The 23,368-nt window shown below is 38.8% G+C and overlaps 2 protein-coding genes and 1 pseudogene across 9 annotated transcripts in view; 1 reads left to right on the top strand and 2 right to left on the bottom strand.

Moving 5' to 3' along the window:
• The window catches only part of DCP1B (decapping mRNA 1B), a 73,466-nt gene extending 61,861 nt beyond the window's left edge, over nt 1-11,605 (bottom strand). For 3 of the 8 annotated variants that reach the window (XM_072650135.1, XM_072650136.1, XM_072650133.1), the window contains exons 1-2: nt 11,371-11,580; nt 4,359-4,399 (exon numbers count right to left, since the gene is read on the bottom strand). In XM_072650135.1, coding sequence (XP_072506236.1) covers nt 4,359-4,399; nt 11,371-11,520 — 191 coding nt within the window. In that variant the 5' untranslated portion in view covers nt 11,521-11,580. Of the gene's footprint in view, nt 1-1,996; nt 2,309-4,358; nt 4,400-11,370 lie in introns of all 8 variants that reach the window. The other 5 variants (XM_072650138.1, XM_072650140.1, XM_072650137.1 and 2 more) reach the window with 5 other exon arrangements.
• CACNA1C (calcium voltage-gated channel subunit alpha1 C) overlaps nt 1-23,368 on the top strand; it is a 1,037,023-nt gene that overhangs the window by 34,305 nt on the left and 979,350 nt on the right. The window lies entirely within an intron of this gene.
• Nucleotides 15,096-15,974, bottom strand: LOC140533839 (destrin pseudogene; annotated as a pseudogene).

Consider the following 23,368-nt stretch of genomic DNA (forward strand, 5'->3'; position numbering starts at 1 on the left):
AGCAAAAGCTCCCCTAATTTACATATGTAAATTTTTTAAACAATCATTTAAAAATTTTGAGTTCCAAATTCTCTCCCTTTCTCCCCTCCTCCCTTCCTTGAGAAGGCAATTCTACCAACAGTGCACTAGTGTCCCAATTATCCCACACCCCCTTCAACATTTATCATTTTCCTTTTCTATCATGTTAGTCAATATAATAGATGTGAGGTGGTATCTCAAGTTGTTTTAATGTGCTCTTCTCTAATTTGTAATGATTTAGAATATTTTTTGTGTGATTACTGAGAGTTTTGATTTCTTCTTCTGAAAACTGTCTGTTCAAATGCATTCACCATTTATCAACTGGGGAATGGCTCATATTTTTATAAATTTGCAAAGCTCCCTATAATATATTTCAGAAATGAAGCTTTTGTCAGAGAAATTTACTATAAAAATTTCCCCCCAGTTTTCTGTTTTCCTTCTAATTTTGGCTGTATTCATTTTATTTGTACAAAAGTTTTTCAATTTCAAATAATCAAAACTATCCATTTTACACCCTGTGATATTCTCCATTTATTATTTGGTTATTAATGCTTCCCTTATCCATAGATCCTACAGGGACATTTTTTCATGCTTCCTCAATTTACTTATCATATCACCCTTTATGTTTAAATCCTTTATCCATTTTGGTAGGTTGGTACACAGTGTGAAATATTAGTTTATGAATTGTTTCTGTCAAACTGCCTTCTAGTTTTCCCAGCAATTTTTGTCAAATGTTGGATTCTTACCCCCCAAAGCTTTGATATTTGGTTTTATGAAAGACTAATTTACTATTGTCAGTTACTACTGTATATTATGTAGCTCATCTATTCCACTGATCCACCATTCAATCTCTTAATCAGTACCAGACTGTTTTGATGATTACTACTTTGTAATATAGTTTGAAATCTGGAACTGCCAGGCCTCTTGAAGGATTTTAAACGTCAAACAGTTTGATTTTTACTTTAGATAAAAATGCTAAACAGAACAGAATCAAACACAGTTCCTTGGAGTACTGTGCTAAAGATCACTTAAGCCAATATCAAATCATAATTGTCTATTTTTGGGTCTGACCAGTCACATATTCTGAATATATTTAATGGTACAATTGTCCATCTTTTCCATAAGGAAAACATAAGCAACTTTGTCAAATCCCGTTAAAAATTTAGATAAACTATATTTACAAAAAGGAAAATGAGTTAGTATAGTATGACCTGTTCTTAACACAGCCATGGTCTTTATGATCATCTTTCCTCTCCCAGACATTCACTACCATGCCTTTAATACTACATTCCAGAATTTTAGCAAGACTCAAAATCAAGCTGACTGGCCTAGAATCAGACTCTATTCTCTATCCAAAGAGACATTTATCATTCTCTAGTCCTATACCTTTCCCATTCTCTGAGAGATTTCAAAGACAGTGGATCAGTAATCACATCTGCTTGTTTGTTCAGTACCTTGAGGATATAGTTTATCTGGGATAGGTGAGTTCACTTTATTACAAGTAGTTAAAAAACTGATTTCCAATTCCTTATTTCCCTAAGGTTATTATCCCCCTATATCCATTTTTCTCCTATTCTTTTTGGTCCAAATATTATTCTCCTTGGCAGAGGAAATAAAAACAAAATAAGATTTGATCACTTCCATTTTTTCTTTGGTCATCGTCCTACACACTTCAAGTAGTGCTCTTATCACTTCTATGATCTTCGAAGTCCTCACCATAGCTTTAAACACAGGCACACGCACATACACATACATGCAGACATAAACACACACATGCACGTACACACACAAACTCTTTCTGATGTTCTTAGCATTCCTTGCCTCCTTCAGCTCATCCTAAGCTTTGGCACTACTGACACTATTCCTACAGGACAACCTGCGCTATGCTTCTGTATTCATCTCCCACTTATTTTCCTTCCTCTGTACATTTTTTGTAAAAATTCAAGTTGGTTAAGAAAATCCATCTGAATACACTGACCTCTTTTTTTTAAACAATCTTCCTCCAAATCAGGATTGTTCCTTTTCATATCTTCACAATTTCATTCTTGATATCCTGACATCTCTCTTTTGTTGAGTTCTCCAGAAGTATTTTAGGCCACGGCATCCTATTTTTTCCAAAAATTCTTTAAATTTTCTTCTCCCCAAACATAAGCTACACATGAAACCATGTACAACAATTCTATTCTTCTCTATCATGAATTCTAGGAAAGAACAGTTGCTTTCCTCAAGGTTCCCATCATTTCCACTTCTTCAGGTCCAGAACAGCAAATGTGTTTATTAGCTTCTCTTCCTTTGAGGGATGAAATAATTATTAAAGCAAGCCAGGAGAGCTGTTTTGCCTTAGACAGGGAGAAAGCAAGGTCCAACATATATTCAAATTGTTAAAATCCTGAAGACTACACTATCATGTCTCTGTTCTGTTAATTGTAAATTTCCCAAACTCCTGTATTTCTTCTTTCTGGAGAAATACTTCTGGAGGTAGTCTATCATATACTTCCATGACAATATTATTTCTGCCTCTATTATCTTTACCTAAATGTTTTCCAACATGCTTCCTCTCCTCTGAATTTCCTCATACTAGTACATGTTTTACTAAGCTCCTCTACTTCTCTCCTGCTTTATCTATTCTATTCCTTTAGAATAACATATAACCTTCTAGCTATATTACATAGTATGGGTCTAATCACACATGATATCTGTGAAGTCAAATTAACCTCCTTGTATGAGGAACTCTATTTTTTTTTGCTGATAATTTGTGTATTTGTAAGAAGACATTATTGCAGGATCCTTCTTTGGAAGTTTTCTTCTGTTCACCTATAGGCATCTTTACTGTTATTTTTCTCATATTGTATATACTCTTTATGGTAAGTCAGTCAACAAACATTTATTTAGTATCTTCCATGTGCCAGGCACTGTGCTAAGCACTGAAGATACAAAGAAAGCTGAAACATGGTCTCTGTTCTCAAGGAGATCACATTTTAATAAAAGAGACAATATGAAAATAACTCTGTACAAATAAAATATATACAGAATATAGGAGATAATCACCAGAGGGGAGGCATTAGCAATAAGGGGATCAAAAAAGGGTTCTTATAGAAAGTAGTATTAATTGAGAAGCCTGGGGGACCAGAAGGGAGAAATGAGGAGGCAGAGAATTACAAACAGAGGGAGAGCCAGTGAAATGCAAAGGAGTCAGGAGAAAGTATCTTATTTAAGGAACAGTATGGAGGCAAGTTTCACTAGATTACAGCATATATGAGAAAGAGTAGGGTATACTGTAAAGGAGGTCAGGTTACAAAAGGCTCGAATGCCATAAAGAAGATTTTATGTTTGGTAGGGAGGCATTGACATTTATTGAATAGGAGGGAAACAAGTCTGATCTGAACTTTAAAAAGATCAGTCTGAAAGCTCAGTGGATGATGGACAGGAGTTGCGAGAGAACTGAACAGAGTGACCAACTAGAAAGCTATTGCAATAATTCAGGTGTAAGGTAATGAGAGCCTTGTACCATGGTGCTAACTGTGTCAGAGAAAACAAAAGGGAAAATATACAAGAGATAATACAAAGGCAACATACAGGATACGGGGAGTAAGAGAGAGTAAAGAGCTAATCATGACACCTAGGTTTTGAGCCTGGGTCCCTTGACAGTAAAATAGGAAAATTAGGAAGGGCACAGGGCTTGCAGGAAAAGAAAATTAGTTCAATTTTGGACATGTTGAATTCAACCTGGCCACAGCACATCTGGGTTCAAGATGTACAACATGCATTTGGGAAATATAAGACTTCAGGGAGGTCATGAGATGTTATGGCTGGATAAGTAGATCTGGATAAGCAGATCAATACAGATGAAAACTGAATTCATGAGGGTTAATAAGATCAGCAAGTGAAACAGTATGGAGGGAAAAAAGGAAAGGGCCAAGGACAGACCCTCAGAGGATACCCACAGTTAGTGGGAATGACCCAGATGAAGATTAGGAAAGGAGACTTTAATAAAAGAAGTTAAAAGGAGAAGACCCAGGAGAGAGTCGATTCCATAGTATATAAACTAGTAGATACACAGGTATGTATGTATGTATGTATGCATGTATACACACCCATACAGGCAGTTTTTTCTTCTCCTTTTTTAGTTTAAAGCCATTAGATTTTCAAGATTCCATGAACATAGTTTTTATCATCTTTTAATTTTTTTTTCCTTTTCTTCCATGTGTCAACTTTAAACTAACTTTTCATTCTTTCTTGGAATAAAATGACTCTCAGAGAGGTAAATAGAATCATTCTGCCTAAAAGTATCCTGTTTTAAGCACTGACATTTTTCTATGTAAAAGCATAATTATTCCTACCTTGTGTAAACAAACAGGGTTCCTTCTACATCAGTCTTCTCCTGCAAAAAACATACAACAAAATATAAATATATTCTCTCCATTTAAGCAAAGAGTCATGTATTTAGAGATCATAATCTAATTATGAAATGGAATATGCAGGCCTGATAAACAGTATGATGATTAATCAACCAATATATATATTTATTAAGCACCTCTCATATGCAAGTACTTTACTAGGAACTGGGGATACAAAAATAAAATGAAATAGTCTCTGCTTTTGAGAAGCTTGCAATCTAGCCAGAGAAGATAGCATGTACATATCTATAGGTACATACAAAATAGGTATAAGATAATTTGGGAAGGAAAGGAGCCAACAGCTGAGGAAGGGGACTCAAGAAATGCTTGCTGCAGAAAGTGGAAAAGCAGACTGGGTCCAGGTTGTAAAAGGCTTTAAAAGTCAAGAAAAAGTTTACAATTGATCCTAGAAGTGATAGGGAGTGACTAGAGTTTGAACAGGAGAGTGATATGGGTAGAATGGTACTTTAGGGAAATAACTGGCAGCTGAGTAGAAAATTAATTGGAGCAGGTAGAGACTTGAGGCAGGAATAGTAATTAGGAGTCTACTGTAATAATCTAAGTGAGAGTTAATAAGAATGTGAACCAGGGTGGTGGCTATGAGAATAGAAAGAAGAAGGCTGATTTGAGGGATGTTGTGAATGGAGAAACAAGATTTGGCAACTAACCGGATAGAAGGGGTGAGTGACAGCAAGAAATCAAGGATGATAGATAAAAATGGGTCAAATATCAGTAATAGAAACACATGGACAATTATGTTAGAAAGCATAGGAAAGCAGATTTCTTGTTATAATCATGGTACTACTGATTAACTAGATGGAGTCTATGTTCCTTTTACCAAATATAAAATACATTATCATTTGCTCTCTTTACCAAATACAGAAATAATAATTCATCTCTGGCTGAAACAATAGAAAATAACTAATTTTGTTCCACAGATTCATTAGAAAAAAAATGATTAAAAATGTGTTGCTCTTTCTTTCCTCTACACTGGGGTATACTATATATATAGATATATAGATAGACTATATACTATAAAATATACTATATACTATAAAAATCACTGCTGTATTTCTTTTGCTATCCACCTATTTCCAATGTATATTTTTCTATTGCCAAATCCTGTCACCTGGGAGAACTAATCACTTTCTAGTGCCTCTACTTGACTTTTTGGATGAGTGAAAGTTTCCAAAAAAATTTAAACATCTACATTAAATCTGGCAGGTACTTATTATGCTTAGAATATTTACTGCATCAAAGATGAATTCTAAGCCAAGGAGCCTTTAAAATAAAATTTGACACAAATAATCACCAAGCTAAAACTATACTCTAGAAGTGTGGCTAAAAATGTTACAGGGAAGTTGTCAAAATAATATATGTATGGGATATTTCAGCTAAGCTCAATTCTTCTCACTTCCACATAGACAGCGAATCTTGAATTCCAAATAAGACATTAAAACTTGAAATTAACAAGAAAGTATGATAGAGTTAATGAAGTTATCTCCAAAGGCCTTAATGTTATGTTTTAAAGAAAAAAAACCTTTCCATTGTGATTAATACAAAGGTGTTCTAAAACATAAGAATAAGGTACTTGCTTGCATAACTAGGAATCAAATAGCTAAAATTTGGAATTTAAAAGCAATTTAATTTTTTAAGGCATTTAAGCAATTCAATTTTAATACTCTTAAAATAAACTAATGAAATCCTAGTGATTAATTTTTTTCTGATTAAATTGTTTCCCAACTTTTTTCATTTCATGCATGCCTGCAAACTTGCTGACAAATCAGAATCATATTCTTCACATATTTTCTTTCCAAACTTTTGTATATACTCTTTCCTCCAACCCCATAATTGTGTGTCATGTGAATACATATAAGCCACTTTTCCTCCTCTTTTCACAACCATCACAATCCCCATTCTATAGACAAAGAACATGCAAAAGGAATGACAAAGTTCAGGCCTTTCAAGACTACATTTCAGGACCTTAAAATATCAGTTACCATGTGGCATGGAAATAGCAAATTAGGTTAAAAGTTTCCATATAACTAATACAAAGCTATTTTGTTTTGAGATTTTTAGCATTTCAAGTTCCTAAGAAGCTAATTGAAACATTTTTTTTCCCAAAATGGCACTCCTCTTTGTCCCCTGTCCCCTGTAATCCAAATAAAATAACCCCAAGATATTTCATCATTAACATTATCATCATTATCATGTGGAACTTGGTTATTCTGTATTTCCAGGAAGGACCACACCCTTTAAATGGAAAGCTACAGTAACAGTAATAAAACCATTAAAAATTCTTATGTTGCATTTGAAGTATTTCTCTTAGCACTACTGAATTAATTTCAATATTTGTTTCTCTTCAGTCCTTTTCATCCAATTCTTAATTCTGAACATATGCAGCTATTCTAGGGATACTGAAACCAGAATCTAATACTTCTCAAATTATGTATATACATATTACCAAACACTTCTACTTTTGTCTTAATACAGCATGAGTATAAAATACATTGTTGCATGTTTGGGAAAAAGTTTCTTTGACCTTAAGATGTCTGGTTATTGTTGCAGAATATGCAATTCAGCAATGAAGAACTTTATAAATACTAAACATCCAGTTAGTCTTTTTTTCAAGTCGTAAGCACAGGTGTGGGGGGCGGGGGGCGGGTCGGGAGTTCAGTCTTAAAATTGATTTACTATGTCATTTTGGATAAGACATTCCAATGGTTGTGCTCTTTCCTTAACTGTCAACTGGGGGTCTTAATGCTAACTTTATTTCACCATTGTGTTTTGGTTAATAAGATTACATTTATAGAGCAGCTTTTAAAGTGCTCTGTGCCCTCAAGCTAAAAAAAATTAAATATTAGAAATATCAGTTTTAATCTTTCTTTGGAGAAACTCATGGTTCTTAAGAAAATAGTAATATTTCCTAAAATCAAACTAATTGTGTACTTCAGGACCTACATAAATTCAGGAAATACATAAAATCAGGGCACTAAAATAACATTTAGTAAGTAACTGATGCACTAAAAGTAAATACTTCCTGGAGCTTAACACAATGCCTGGAACATTTGTCATTTAGTTGTTTTTCAGTCGTCAGACTCTTTGTGACCCCATTTGGGGTTTTCCTGGCAAACATACAGAATGGTTTCCTATTTTCTTCTCCAATTCATTTTACAGATGAGGAAACTGAGGCAAACAGAGTGAAATGACTTGCCCAGGGTCACACAGCTAGTAAGTGTCTGAGGCCATATTAGAACTCAGGAAATTGACTCTAGGACCAGTACTCTATCCACTTAGCCACCTAGCTGCCCCATGGGCCTGGAGCAGAGCAGGCACTTAATAAATGTTTATAAATTGATTATTGGTTAAAATGATGTGATTGCCTCCCAATGTTCCATCTGTCCCCCTACAGAGTACCTACAACCATTCAGTCATCTAGTCATACTGTTAAAGATAACTGGCTGTATCTATTATGTAGTCAAGAGGGCTAAAGCAAGTAGAAAGATCAGACAGCTAATAAAATTAAGTTTAGAATGAGATCCTGTAAAATTCCATGTCACAACTACAGTTCCCAGGCCTAAAATATTTTCCTCAGCTACAATATCTGTCTTTAAATATCTTGTCATGAAAAAGCTGAAGCAAGATGTTTGTATGTGTAGGCAAACTAAGATTTCTTTTTACTTTTCTTTCACTTTTTATGAATAAATTCATTTTTTCAAGTTGCTGTAATCATTCGTCAAGTGTACATCCTATATGTAATACAATATTAAGGATAAAAACTCTAATTTGAGAGTTAGGAAATGCAAAAGTTATGGTTCTTTTGTCAACATTCTCCTCTTGTTATTCTGCATTATAAATATAAGTGAAAATTTAACTGGCTTGATATATACATATACATACATACATATATATGTATATATGTATATATATATATATATATATATATATATATATATATATATATATATATATATATATATATTAGTATGAGTAATGCAGAACTGCTTCAGTAGCAAAAGTGGATGACTTGTCAGGATTGGGCTAATTATTTTATTACTACACACCTGTTTTTCCCTCATGGAAAGGGGGAAATAACTAATTTTCATTACTCAGACTTTCAGAGATTTGAAGAGATAACAAGTTAAAGTACTACTTAGATACTTAGGCTACTTAGATAAAACATCTTTTGAAAATGCAAATAGCTGTTCTACTCAGGTTCAAAGGATACAAATCAGCAGAAGGCAAAATACTCTTTTAGTGAACTTCATGGCAAAAGGAAATATGTTGTTTAAAACAGATTTCTGTTCCATCTAGAAATAGCCTACCTTTGTTTCAATGAGTAAATCTTTGATTTCATGTTAAAATATGGCATCTAATCTTTTTAACTGAATTTCATTATAAAGGCCAAATTGTGTTAAATACTAAGCAGCTCAAAATAAAAAAAAAATAAACCACAGAATAAATTTTTCTGTTGTTTTACAAACTGTTGGGACTTATCAGACATCAAGACTAAAATATCTAAGGCTTTTCACATAACTTTAACTTATGTCATTAGTCATTACAGTCTCAAATGATGAGACACAGGGCTTAAATTATCCCTCTGAGCAAAGAGGACCAGTCCTAACAGAAAATGATTAGAACTGGGGGAAAAAAATCATCACGGTATACCATTCAATGCTGCATAGATATTTGTGTGATACAGGCCTTCTTGGCAATTGTGAGGAAATCTTGCCTTAAATATCCTAGTCCAGTGGGAAATTACATGTTTTTAACAATGCCTAAGCATTCATTTCCTTTTCTAACTGAACTTCATTCTTTGCCCATTCTTCCTCCCCAATCCCTACTTGTCTTCTTGTTTAATTAGGTCAGTCCTCATTTATTTTGCTTACAGCAGTAACTGGTCCCCTGGGCATCCACCTGTCTTCCTGCAAACTTTCTTCTTTAACTCTCAAATATTTTCTGTTTTCTCTAGTTTCACGCTCAAAAGATTCCACAGTGGCAGAAGTTGGTGACAGTAGTGGCAATTGTTATGAACTCCCATTGATCATATGCTCAGATTTTACAGCCGAACTATTTTTTTCTTTTAGTTGCAAGAGTTTTCAATACTTTAAGAGAATGACCATTTGTTATATGAATTTGATAGCAATTTGTTCAAAAAGCAGAAAGACACACCTCTATGTTTCAACAAATGACATTTTCTTAGTTATCACATCCTATCCCCTAACTGCCAGGGAAACTGGAATTCACTCAAGGAATACTCAGGCACTCAAATTATTCAGTTCCAAAGAGAAAATAATACAACTTGTCCCATTTGGAAGAACTAGCCTGGCATTAACACCTCCACTTTAAACATTCAACTTTCTCTCCCTCCATGCCTTAAGTCTTATCCTGTCTTTTCTTCCTACCTTCATTCTTTTACCTAGAAATATTTGTTGGCATAACGGAAAGGCAGAAATCATGGCAATGTTATTACTGTCTTAGGCAAAGGCAGATTATATGCTGGAGGACTGGGGTGGAGGAATTTCACAACAGAATCAGAAGGGACCTTAGAGGCTATCAATAACTGAAAAAAAAAAAACAAAACCCCTTTAAATCATATCCACCAAGTGCTCTCATCCAGCCTTTACATAAAAAAGTCAAATAAAAGGAAATCAACTCCTTTCTCTTACATATACAGAATCTCACTGCAAATTTGGATAGCTCTCTGTTTAAACCTGCTCCATCTTAATTTTGTGAGGTTCATTTTTGCAGTCCAGGTGGAAAACTTCCCATTTATTCCTATTCAATTTCATCTTATTAGATTCAGCCCTATGCTCTAGACCACCAAGTTCTTTTTGAATCTCATGCCTCTCAACTAGTGTCATTAATTCTCAGTTTTGTGTCATCTGAAAATTTGATAAGCATGTCATCTATGCCTTTATCCAAGTCAGTGATAAACAATTTAAAGCACAGAACCAAGGACAGATCCCAGGAGCACTTCATTAAAGACTTTCCAAGTTGATGACAAAACGTTAGACCATGCCTAGACTACATTTCTTCACCTTTTCCACAAGTGCATGAGATAGTGTGTGAAACACTCTACTAAATCTAAGCACCTACATATCTACAGAATTCCTCTAGTCTCCTATCCCAGTAAAAAAATTAACAATCTCAAGAAATATTTATTGAATACCTATTGGAAGTTTTAAAGTTCTTTCTGACTCAGACAATTACCACCTAGGAAAATGTTGGGTCTGTGTAAAAATAGATGATTAATACCTGTACTACCTATTTCATCTGATCGTTATTATCCCGTTTTGCAGAGGAAACAGTGGTTCAGAGTTTACATGGCTGGCCAAGGGTCACACAGCTTCGTATTTCTCTTGCTGGAATCTGAACCCAGGTCTGCTGACTTCAAGCCCTCTACCATGCATTTCACTCCTGGTAGCATCAAACTTCCAGCATGATGGATTTCTCTTGACCCCAGAAATAAAGGCCAGACTTCTCCCCCAACTTTACCCTTTCCCTACTTGTACTTTGGGGCTGGGATTTGGTCCAGCTCGTCTTTGCATTCCCAAACGAGCCTATCACCGGACTATGCCTTTAGCTGGCACTCAGTATTCTAAAACTTATTTTTTAAAAATCACCCTAACCTGGCAGGGAGGTTTGGCCCCGCCTGAGGTTACTATAAACGCTTAGCTGCCGTCGCTCTTCCTAAGGGTCAGTGCTGGGTCCTGCCCCCCTGGGCTGGGACGACCGTCCCTCCCCGACCCTGGCCTGAACTCCCCGCCCCCGCCTCGCCCCGCCCCGGGGGTCGAGGTCGTCGGCTCGCTCCCTCCCCTCCGCCGCCCCCGCCGGCCTCAAGCCTCCAGTCCCAGCGGGGATCCCGGCCCCCGGCCCCGGGGCCAGGCCGCGCAGGCCCAGCCCCTCCCCCAGCCCGAGTCGGCCTCGGCCGCCCCGTCGCGGCCTCACGCACCCACTCGTTGGCCCGATGGCCGAAAGTGTATAGGGCCACCTGGCTGGCCACGTCCACTATGCGGTTGATATAGGGGTCATGGCGCTGCAGGGCCGCCAAACTGATGTCCCGTCCCTTGCCCACTAGGCCACCAGCAGCTACCGCCGCCATCTTCCCTCCCTCCCGGACATCACACGGCAGACCGGACAGACGCGGCCAATCGAGCGCCGAGAAGCGCGAACTTCCCCGCATTCTGAAAACGAGAGAGAGGAAACCAGGCCCTCCCGTCCACCGCTCCCGCGGGCGAAGCGAGTCGGGGGTCTTTCCCTCTCCTCCTAGATTCCCGGGGCAGACATCGCTAATCGACGCCGGCTTATTTTTGTCTGGGGATGTTGTAACCCGGGCAACAACAGGTCTAGACGGCCACCTCATTCATCTCTTCTTTAGGCTGGCCTTTGGGCTCCCTGCTCAGCGTGGCTTCCTTGTTTCACTTTTACAAGACCTTCCCCAGGAGCTGGTTGGGATGCCAGATACTGAATGGCTTAGGACTATTTCAGCTCATTTATGAGAAGCCACCTAAAGATGATTGTGGGGCCCCCGGAACTTTTCTGGTAGACTTAACCCTTCACAGCAATGCAGGGACCTTCAAACATCCGGGTGGACTGGGGCGCAATGCCATCCACATCCAGAAAAAGAATGCGGAATTGGATCACAGAAGGAGGCAGAATATTTTCTCTTGTGCTATATGTAGTTTTGTTTAGTTTTTTCTCAGGGTTTGTCCCATTCATTTTAATTCTTCTATGTAACATGAGTAATGTGAAAGTGTGTTTAATAAGAAAAGAAAGATGATTGTGAATTCCTATCTGTTACAAATGTATAATCTCCCCATGCATCATTGTGAAATCAAAGCAGACTTGTTCCCACCTTTTCCTTGGCCTTATTTTTCATTAGTCTCCAATCAGACTACACAGGTGGGTTCCTTCTCCGCAGCTCAGTTCTCCAACAGCAGACAGTTGCTGGTGCCCAACTCTGAAGTGAATTGATGTGCACCAACACTTGGTACCTTCATGTCTCCAATGGTCCTTTACAAATGTATTCCAAATCTTTTATTCTTTAAGCCTCATCTCATGACTTCCCCAGGAAGTCATCATTCCTTGAGCACTGTGATTGGTTATTGATGTTTTTTAAATGTCCCTGAAGTACTCTTGAGGGGCTGAGGGAACTCTGAGCACAACAGTACCAATGGAAAGGACTTATTTCCATTCTTTGAAGACATTTTAAGAGAGAACTTTGAAAGAGACTCCCAAGAGGCAAAGGCATGAATTTTTAAGAGCCGGACTAGAGATATACTTTTATTGCTACACGGCTTTTGAAAGCTGGAGCAGAGATCATTCAGCCTCAGAGATATTGGACCTTACCTGTACTCCCCTCCAGCTGTCCTGCTGGTGGTGTTGACATAGCTATTATCCTACTCTCTGTAAAAGTGGTCCAGACTTCAGATTATAGCCCACCCCTCAAATATATCTAGCCTACATGTACAAATCCAGGGTCAGAATGAAAGCTTTTTCCTCTGATCACTCTCAAGGGGGAGGGTAACCCTTCTCATGAAAGACTAGTCCCTTATCCTATCACAAATCTTGTCCAACCAAGCCTCAGCCTTGGATCACTCCCACTTGGATTCCCTCTTACACATTTGCTACTGTATAAAGCTGGAGAAAATCACAGAACTTGAAACTATGTTGCCTGGGGCTACTACAAATATATGTTACATAATCTCAACTAGGTCTTCACTAATACTAGGCAATCCTTTTATACATCTCTGATTAACAATTCACAGTTCCACTCACTACCATAACTCTTCCAAACCTTTTCAGCCCTTCTTAAATCTCTCAAGACTTCTCCCTAAGCCTCACCCTTTAGCTAAGAACCTTATCTCATATTTTACTAAAACTTAAGGCCATTCACTGACATTATCTCCTTTTTCTCTCATCCTCCTCATCACATATCACCCAGATGCCTTTTGCCACTATTTCCACTACTTCTGCCACTGTCTCTGTCTCACTTGATGAGATGGCCCATCTCCTTTTATTTTAAAATTAGCATTATATTTTCCCCCAGTTTTATGTAAAAACAATTTTAACATTCATTTTTAAAACTTTGAGTTCCAAATTCTCTCCCTCCACATTGAGAAGGCAAGCAATTAGATAGAGATTATACATGTATAGTCATGTAAAATGTTTCCATAAGTCATGTTGTGAAGGACTAACTGTACTTCCCTCCATCCTGTTCTCCTGTGTATTCTATTCTCTCTTTCCTTTCATCCTGTCCTTTCTCAAAAGTGTTTTCTTCTGACTACCCCCTCCCTCAATCTGCCCTCTCTTTTCTTTTCTCCTTCCTCCGTACTTTCCTTTAGAGTAAGATAGATTTCCATACCCACTTGAGTGTGTATATTATTCCCTTTTTGAGTCAATTCTGATGACAGTAGTATTCACTCACTCTCTGTCACTTACCCCCTCTTCCCTTTAAAAGATTTTTCTTGTCTCTTTTATGTGAGTTTATTTACCCCATTCTACCTCTTGCTTTCTCTTTCTCCCAATACATTCCTCTCTTACCCCTTAATTTTATTTTTTTAGATCTCATCCCTTCATATTTAACCCAGACCCTTGCCCTCTGTCATATATACTCCTTCTAACTACCCTGATAATGAGAAAGGTCTCATGAGTTACAAATATCATCTTTCCATATAGGAAAATAAGCAGTTTAATAAGTCCCTTATGATTTCTCTTTCATGTTTACCTTTTCATGCTTCTCTTGAGTCTTGTATCTGAAAGTCAAAATTTCTATTCAGCTCTGATCTTTTTATCAAGAATGCTCAAAAGTTCTCTATCTCTTTGAATGTCCATTTTTTCCCTGAAGAATTATACTCAGTTTTTCTGGGTAGGTGATTCTTGGTTGTAATCCTAGATCCTTTGCCCTCTGAAATATCATATTCCAAGCCCTCCAATCCTTTAATGTAGAAGCTGCTAAATATTTTGTTATCCTGATTGTGGCTCCACAATACTTGAATTATTTCTTTCTGGCTGTTTGTAATATTTTCTTCTTGACCTGGGAACTCTGGAATTTGGCTATAGTGTTCCTGGCAGTTTTCATTTTGGGATCTCTTTCAGGAGGTGATTGGTGGATTCTTTCAATTTCTATTTTACCTTCTGATTCTGGAGTATTAGGGCAGTTTTCCTTGATAATTCCTTGCAAGATAATGTCTTGACTCCTTTTTTTGATCATGGCTTTCAAGTAGTCCAATAATTTTTTAAATTATCTTTCTCATGGTACAGGAAAAGAAAGTGAGGCTGATGACCTTGCACAGCCCTCCCTCACTCAAAACAAAGTCAAGTGCAAGTCATGTCATCATTTCTCTGATGTCATGTCTTTGAAAATGAAGGACCAACACAACCTGTGAGTAGATTGAGCTGTCTGAGAGGGGACCTAGCTGGGTAACCCAGCTTATCCTGTCCCTTCTGTCTTCCTCTCCCCTTCATTTGGGGTTTACTGGCTATATGTCCTTCCTTCCTTCCTTCCTTCCTTCCTTCCTTCCTTCCTTCCTTCCTTCCTTCCTTTCTTAGCACCTTAAAAAATAGACTAACCTAAATGGCAAAAGATGTCCGAAAAGCCAATGAGGAGAAGGATGTCTTAAAAAGTAAAATTGCCCAAATGGAAAAGGAGGTCCAAAAGCTAAATAAAGAAAATAATTTCTTTTTTTTTTTTTTTTAGATTTTAGATTTATTTAGGGTTATTTTATACAGGTTTATATAATATCTCATTTAATCTAGAACAAGACAGCTCCCCCTCAGTGAAACCCTGGCCTAAGTATATTTGTTTTACATATTTAGCAAGAAGATACATTAAACATGGAAGCTTTTCAGCCTTGTGGCACTGACATGACCATCTACACAGGACATCCTTCAAAAGCTACAATTAAGGACCCTCCTAGTTTCTCAGCAATAGAAGCCCGGTTGAGATCTTCTGGTCCATTTGCTTGACATTCATGTTTAATGCCTGGAAATTTCTTTTTGATTGCGTCCTTGGAGCTTGCATAGATCATTTTACTTTTGAGAGGTGCTAGTTCTGGTGCCCATAGAAAAAACATCAACTCTTCTTTTCTTGATTCCTTTGTTTCAAAGCTTGCATCATATAAAGCATAGCGACAATCCTTTTCAGGAAGCATTCCCACAAAATGCTTGAAAGGATCAGTAATGGTCACGCCAACATCTCCCACTAAGATCTCTTTGCCTTCTTCCACAATGATGCATTTTTTGTCAGCACTGAGACAAAAGATAGCTGCCTTCTTTCTTTTCTTGATTTCTTCTGGTGTGGAACATTTCTGAACCTTCATATCATAGAAAATGCGGCATACTTCATCAGCTACTTGCACTCCTGAGGCCATCTTTCCAAAGCGGACGATCCGGAGCCCGGTGTGGTCCCTGGGCGGGCGGGAGCGGGGAGTAGGGCGAGTCGAGCAGCTGGGCGCTGCTGCGATCTAGAGCACGGAGGAGGGTCTTCCTCCCGGGAGCCGGAGCGAGGGAGAGAGGCGACGGCGCGCGAGGCTGTCGGGGAGAGCGGGCAGGCGAGCGAGAAGAAAATAATTTCTTAAAAATTAGAATGGAACACATGGAAGCTAATGACTTTATGAGAAATTAAAAAAACAACAAAACTGAAAGAATGAAAAAATAAAAGACAGTGTGAAGTATCTCACTGGAAAATCAACTGACCTGGAAAATAAACCCTAGAGACATAATTTTTTTTATTGTTGTGTTGGTCCTTTGTATTCAAAGAAGACATCACAGAAATGATGACATGACTTACACTTGACTTTGTTTTAAGTGAGGGAAGACAGTGCAAGGAGTCTCACTTTTTCCTCCTGAGCCATCTGGATCCAGTGACCAGATATTCATCAGGATGACTGGAGATGGCCCAGGATGCAATGGGAAACCTTAGGCTTTTTAGGCTAGGCCTTTTGATGTACTCACTTCCACAGAGGTAATACCCATTGAGTAAATCGGCCTCTTTAAGAAGTAGTCAAGGAATGGCCCTTTTAATGAGTAAAAGAAAAAAATAACTAAATCAAACTGGGAGGGAAAGGGAAACTTTTACTACTGATAATAACTCTAAGCCAGCCATCAAGTGGAGCTTGGGCAGGGACCTCTTGTTGTCCAACCTATGGGCTTCAGAGTGCACTGGGTTTAAGGTTTTGGGAATGAGAAGGAAGGAAGGAAGGAAAAAAAGAGAAGACAGATCTCATGGCCTGTGCTGTGGTCTGTGCACTCTTTTCTGCCCTGGAACTGAGAAGTGGGTCCCCTCTCCACAGCTACTGTAAACTCTGCTAAACTAGTGCTCCTCCTCACCCTGGGGTCTGCCACCCAGGACTGTGTCCCGGGTCCAAGCATAAGCAAATCAACAGTGCTAGCAAAGAGGTCCCTGTAATCTTCTTCTGACCAGTTTTTTACTGACTTTATTGACTGTGGGATGAGAGCTCTGGAAGCAACCACTGTTGATTCAGTCATTCCAAGGCCTGCTCCTGGTTTGCTGGGGCCAGGGCCATGCTAGTGCAGCCTATGCTGTGCTCCATTCTCACCCAGGTCCAACAGTCCTGTTGACCTTTCATGATGTCTTGGGCTGGAAATTTGTTTCAGTCTGTCTTTTTGCAGGTTCTGCTGCTCTAGAATTTGTTTAGAGTAGTTTTTTAAAGGTATTTGGAGGGATTTGGGGGAGAGCTCAGGAGAGTCCCTGCATATACCCCTTCATCTTGGCTCTGTCTGGGCCCATCTTCTTACCAAGGTAAACTCCTTTTATATGCACAAATGATCCCATTTCATCCTGTCTCCTCCAGGACATTACCCTCTCTATCATCCCCACTCTCTTACTTATCTTCAGTCTCTCTATGACTCTTGGCTGCTTCCTTACTATCTACAAACATGCCCATGTCTCCTCTATCCTCAAAAATACTTTACTATATCTATCTCTGATAGCTATTATCTCATATCTTTCCTCTCTTTTATGACTGAACTTGAGAAGGAAGTCAAGATGCCTCCTCTTCCTCTCCTCTATCTCTTTAACTGTCCATAGTCTGCTTTCTCATAACAATTATTTTCCACTGAAACTGCTCTTTTCAAAGAAATCAATGATCTTTTAGTAGTCAAATCCAATAAACTTCTCATTCTCCTTGACCTCTCTGCAGCCTTTGATGCTGTGGATCATTCTCTTCTTCATACTTTCTTCTAAAAGTTTTTGTGACTCTGCTTTCTCTTTTCTCCTTCTACCATTCTGAGTGCCCCTTCCCCATTCTTCTTTGCTGGATCTTCATCCAGGTCTTTCCTGCCAACTGTGGTATTCCATGGGGTTCTGTTTTAGTTCCTCTTCTCTTCTGTGTTTACACTATTTCATGTAGTTATCACCTCCTGTGGTTTCAATTATCATCTCTACTCTCAAATCTACTTATACTACCCTAACTTCCAATCTTATATTTCCAAATACTTATTAGATGTCTTGACCTAGATGTCCTGTAGACATCTTAAACTCAACATGTTTAAACTGAACTCATTATCTTTCCCCAAACTCTCTTCCCTTTCAAACTTTTCTATTACTATCAAGAGTACCACCAATCCTCTCAATGTTCCAGGGTTGCAATCCAGGTTGCAATTTCCTGACTATTTCTCACCACCCCATCCCACCATACTATCCAATCTGTTGACAAGGCCTGTCAATTTCACCTTTACGACATCTCTCAAATATGCTTTCTTCTCTCTTTAGGTATGGCTACCTCCCTGGTGCAGGCTCTTATCCCTTCATCCCTGGGCTATTGCAATACCCTGCTGGTGGGTCTCCCTGCTACAAATCCCTGTCCACTCCAGTTTTGCCTTCCACTCAATGACCAATATGATATTACTAAAGTTAAAGTTTGAAAATGTCACTCCAGCAGCTCCCTATGACCTCTAGGATCAAATAGAAAATATTATTTGGGATTCAAAGTCCTTCAAGACCTCTCCCCCACCCACCCTCTCACCTTTCCAGTGTTCTTATACCTTATAACTCACCATTTACTCAATTCATTGACACTGGTCCCATTGCTGTTGCTCAAACAGGTTACTCCATCTCTTAGCTCTGGGCAATTTCACTAGATGTCCTCCTGCTTGGAATGTTATCTCTCTTGATCTCTGCCATTTGTCTTCTCTGACTTTCTTCAAGACTCACTTATAAATACCATCTTTGTAAGAGTAATTTTGGTGCCCCTACTCAATTGGACCAATATTTATTCAGTCCATTGTGGTTTATGGGTATCAGTGATTATCTATATGTAAGACAAATAGGATAGAATTAAATTTAATTGTTAGAGTAATAATCATATAGATTGGAATTAATTAACCTACCATTATCAGCCATGTGTGGCTGATAATATCCATGTACTGATAATTATGTTGATTTTAAATGACTTCTTTGATACTTGTATACTCTGTTTATAGGTTTTCAGTTTGTTATTTAGGCCTATATTAACCTGTGTTAGGGATAGAGATAGAGACTTGTTTACCTCCCCCAACCTTCTACTCCTATGAATGTGCTCTGAGAGCTGCTGTGTCCCAGAAAAAGTTTCTCCTTTTTTGTTCATAAGATGCTTGTGGAAAGTCCCAGAGCCTGTTGCCCAGTCATTAACTAAACACTGGTATTTGAGGGACATCTCCCTTGGCTAAATAAGGGAGTTCCTTCCTTTGACCAAATATGGAAGTTCTACATTCTCCCCCCCCTTGACAAATCATGTGGGTCTCCTCCCTTTGAAAATGACCAGTCAGAGTTGTACTTTCTCATTCTATTTTTTTGGTACTCCCTCAATTGCTAGAGAAGAAATTTCCCCTCAGACAGAGGAGTCCTAGATTGCAGAGACACCATTGATGTCCCTGATAAGTTGATATGTGCTTGGAGCTCTGCCTCAGTTTTCCCTCATTGCAGATTGGATTGTTTTTGTGAACCACATCTTCTACAGGAAGCCTTCCTAAACCCTCTTAATTCTAGTGCCTTCCTTTTGTTTAATATTTCCTTTTTCTCCTTTATGTAGTTCGTACATGATTGTTTATATGTTGCTTCCCCCATTAGATTGTGAGCTCTATGAAGGAAAAAGCTGTCTTTTTCTGTAAGCCTTTTGCATACTACTATACCAGGCACACAATAGGTGCTTCAGAATGTTATTTTTTGATTGACTAAGATAGAGGGTAGAGTCACTTTCTTTTTAAGGTTCACTGAGATGGTGGCTCTTTCTGCTCACTGGCAGATTGTTTTGTCTTTGACAAATACAATTCCTTCAGTGCAGAGTTTTGTTCTAGAAGTTGCCAGGGAAACTCCCCTGTGCACTCTCTGGGATAACCCCTACAAGCTCATTACCATGCATACTCCCTGAAGTGTATCTCTCATCCAATTCTTCTCCTTAGTTAAATAGACTGACGAGTGATTAGCACATCTGTCCTTATATTCAATTCTGGAAAGTTCTCTAGGGTCCTAGGAAGTTCAAGTATTGTCTTTTTTTTTTTTGTTGTGAAAGACTAACTGTATTTTCCTCCATCCTATCCCACCCTCCATCTATTCTACTCCCTCTTTTGACCCTATCCCTCCTCAAAAGTGTTTTCTGCTAATTACCCCCTCCTCCCATTTGCCCTCCTTTCTATCATTCCCCTCACCCCCCATCCCCTTTCCCCCTACTTTCCTGTACTGTAAGATAGATTTTCATGCAAGTTGAGTATTCATGTTATTCCTAACTTAAGCCAAATGCGATGAGAGTAAAGTTCACTTTTTCCCTCTCACCTCCCCCGCCTTTTTGTACATTGAAAAAGCTTATTCTTGCCTCTTTTATGTGACATAATTTGCCCCATTCTATTTCTCTCTTTCTCTTCTTAATATATTCCTCTCTTACCCATTAATTTTATTTTTTTTTAGACATCATCCCTACCTACTCATCTCACCCTGTGCCCTCTGTCTATATGTATATAATTCCTCCAACTGCTCTAATACTGAGAAAAGTCTCAAGAGTTACAAATATGATCTTTCCAAGTAGGAATGTATGCAGTTCAACTTTAGTAAGTCCCTTATTATTTCTCTTTCCTGTTTTCTTTTCATGCTTCTCTTGATTCTTGTGTTTGAAAGTCAAATTTTCTATTCACTTCTGGTCATTTCAACAAGAATTCTTGAAAGTCCTCTATTTCATTGAATGACCACTTTTTCTCCTGAACTATTATACTCAGTTTTGCTGGGTAGGTGATTCTTGCTTATAATCCTAGCTCCCTTGATCACTGCAATATCATATTCTAAGACCTGAGATCCCTTAACGTAGAAGCCATTAGATCTTGTGTTATCCTGACTGTGTTTCCACAATACTTGAATTGTTTCTTCTGTTCTCTCTTTTGATCCTGTCCCTCCCCATGAGTGTTGACCTCAGATTGCCCCCTCCTCCCCATGCCCTCCCTTCCATCCTCCCCCCCACCCTGCTTATCCCCTCATCCCCCACTTTCCTGTATTGTAAGATAGGTTTTCATACCAAAATGACTGTGCATTTTATTCCTTCCTTTAGTGGAATGTGATGAGAGTAAACTTCATGTTTTTCTCTCACCTCCTCTCTTTTTCCCTCCACTAAAAAGTCTTTTGCTTGCCTCTTTTATGAGAGATAATTTGCTCCATTCCATTTCTCCCTTTCTCCTCCCAATATATTTCTCTCTCCCTGCTTGATTTCATTTTTTAAAGATATGATCCCATCTTCTTCAATTCACTCTGTGCACTCTGTCTCTATGTGTGTGTGTGTGTGCATGCGTGTGTGTGTGTGTGTGTGTGTGTGTGTGTGTAATCCCACCCAGTACCCAGATACTGAAAAATTTCAAGAGTTACAAATATTGTCTTTCCATGTAGGAATGTAAACAGTTCAACTTTAGTAAGTCCCTTATGACTTCTCTTTGCTGTTTACCTTTTCATGCTTCTCTTCATTCTTGTGTTTGAAAGTCAAATTTTCTTTTCAGCTCTGGTCTTTTCATCAAGAATGCTTGAAAGTCCTCTATTTCATTGAGAGACCATTTTCCCCCTGAAGTATTATACTCAGTTTTGCTGGGTAGGTGATTCTTGGTTTTAGTCCTAGTTCCTTTGACTTCTGGAATATCCTATTCCACGCCCTTTGATCCCTTAATGTAGAAGCTGCTAGATCTTGTGTTATCCTGATTGTATTTCCACAATACTTGAATTGTTTCTTTCTAGTTGCTTGCAATATTTTCTCCTTGATCAGGGAACTCTGGAATTTGGCCACAATGTTCCTAGGAGTTTCTCTTTTTGGATGTCTTTCAGGCGGTGATCTGTGGATTCCTTGAATACTTATTTTGCCCTCTGGTTCTAGAATCTCAGGGCAGTTTTCCTTGATAATTTCATGAAAGATGATGTCTAGGCTCTTTTTTTGATCATGGCTTTCAGGTAGCCCCATAATTTTTAAATTGTCTCTCCTGGATCTATTTTCCAGGTCAGTTGTTTTTCCAATGAGATATTTCACATTATCTTCCATTTTTTCATTCTTTTGGTTTTGTTTTGTGATTTCTTGGTTTCTCATAAAGTCATTTGCCTCCTTCTGTTCCATTCTAATTTTGAAAGAACTATTTTCTTCAGTGAGCTTTTGAACCTCCTTTTCCATTTGGCTAATTCTGCTTTTTAAAGCATTCTTCTCCTCATTGGCTTTTTGAACCTCTTTTGTCAGTTGATTTAGCCTATTTTTCAAGGTGTTATTTTCTTCAGCATTTTTTTGGGTCTCCTTTAGCAGGGTGCTGACCTGCTGTTCATGCTTTGACTGCATGTCTCTCATTTCTCTTCCCAGCTTTTCCTCCACCTCTCTTACTTGATTTTCAAAATCCTTTTTGAGCTCTTCCATGGCCTGAGCCCATTGTGTGGGCTGGGATATAGAAGCCTTGACTTCTGTGTCTTTGCCTGATGGTAAGCATTGTTCTTCCTCATCAGAAAGGAAAGGAGGAAATGCCTGTTCACCAAGAAAGTAACCTTCTATAGTCTTATTTTTTCCCCCTTTTCTGGGCATTTTCCCAGCCAGTGACTTGACTTCTGAGTATTCTCTTCACACCCACTTTGCCTCCAGATCTGCCCAGCCAGAGCTTGGGGTCTGAGATTCTAATGCTGCTTTCCAGCCTCAGGGCTTTCGGCAGGGGCAGGGCCACCTCACGGGCTCAGTTCCCTCAGGGGGTTTATGCAGAGACTTTCAACAATGGATCCAAGCTCCTGCCTGCTTGGGGAGCCCTGGTCTGCTGCCACCTCTGCTGCTGCCTTCCAAGGGGGCCTGAGTTATGGGAGGACCCCACTCCCCTCTCAGCAAGCCAAGAAGACCCTCTCACCAACCTTTGGGGCCCGTGGGTGGAGGGACCCGCGCGGCTGCTGGAGATTCCATTCCTGAAGCCTGCTCAGATCTGCTCCTCTTGGTGCCACGTGGCCAAGGGAGGGCTGGGCTCAGCTCCCGGTCCGGGGCATGACGGACCTTTTGCGAGAGGTTCTCAGGGCTCTCTGGAACAGAAATCTCCTCCACTCCATTGTTCTGTGGCTTCTGCTGCTCCAGAATTTGTTGGGAGTTCTTCTTTACAGATATTTTATGGGCTGTGGGTTCAGAGCTAGCGTATGTGTGTCTTTCTACTCTGCCATCTTGGCTCCGCCCCCCTGGATTTTTTCAATTTCAATTTACTCTCTTGTTATAGAATATCAGGGCAGTTTTCCTTGATAATTTCTTGAAAGATAATTTCTAGGCTCTTTTTTTGATCATGGCTTTCAGGAAGTGCAATAATTTTTAAATTGTCTCCTGGATCTATTTTCCAGGTCAGTTGCTTTTCCAATGAGATATTTCACATTGTCTCCTATTTTTTCATTCCTTTGGCTTGTTTTATATTTTCTTGATTTTTCATAAAGTCATTAGCTTCCCAGTACTCTGTTCTAATCTTTAAGGAATTATTTTCTTCAG

Source organism: Notamacropus eugenii, chromosome 3 (genome assembly GCF_028372415.1).
Source record: "Notamacropus eugenii isolate mMacEug1 chromosome 3, mMacEug1.pri_v2, whole genome shotgun sequence".
NCBI classification, from domain to species: domain Eukaryota; kingdom Metazoa; phylum Chordata; class Mammalia; order Diprotodontia; family Macropodidae; genus Notamacropus; species Notamacropus eugenii.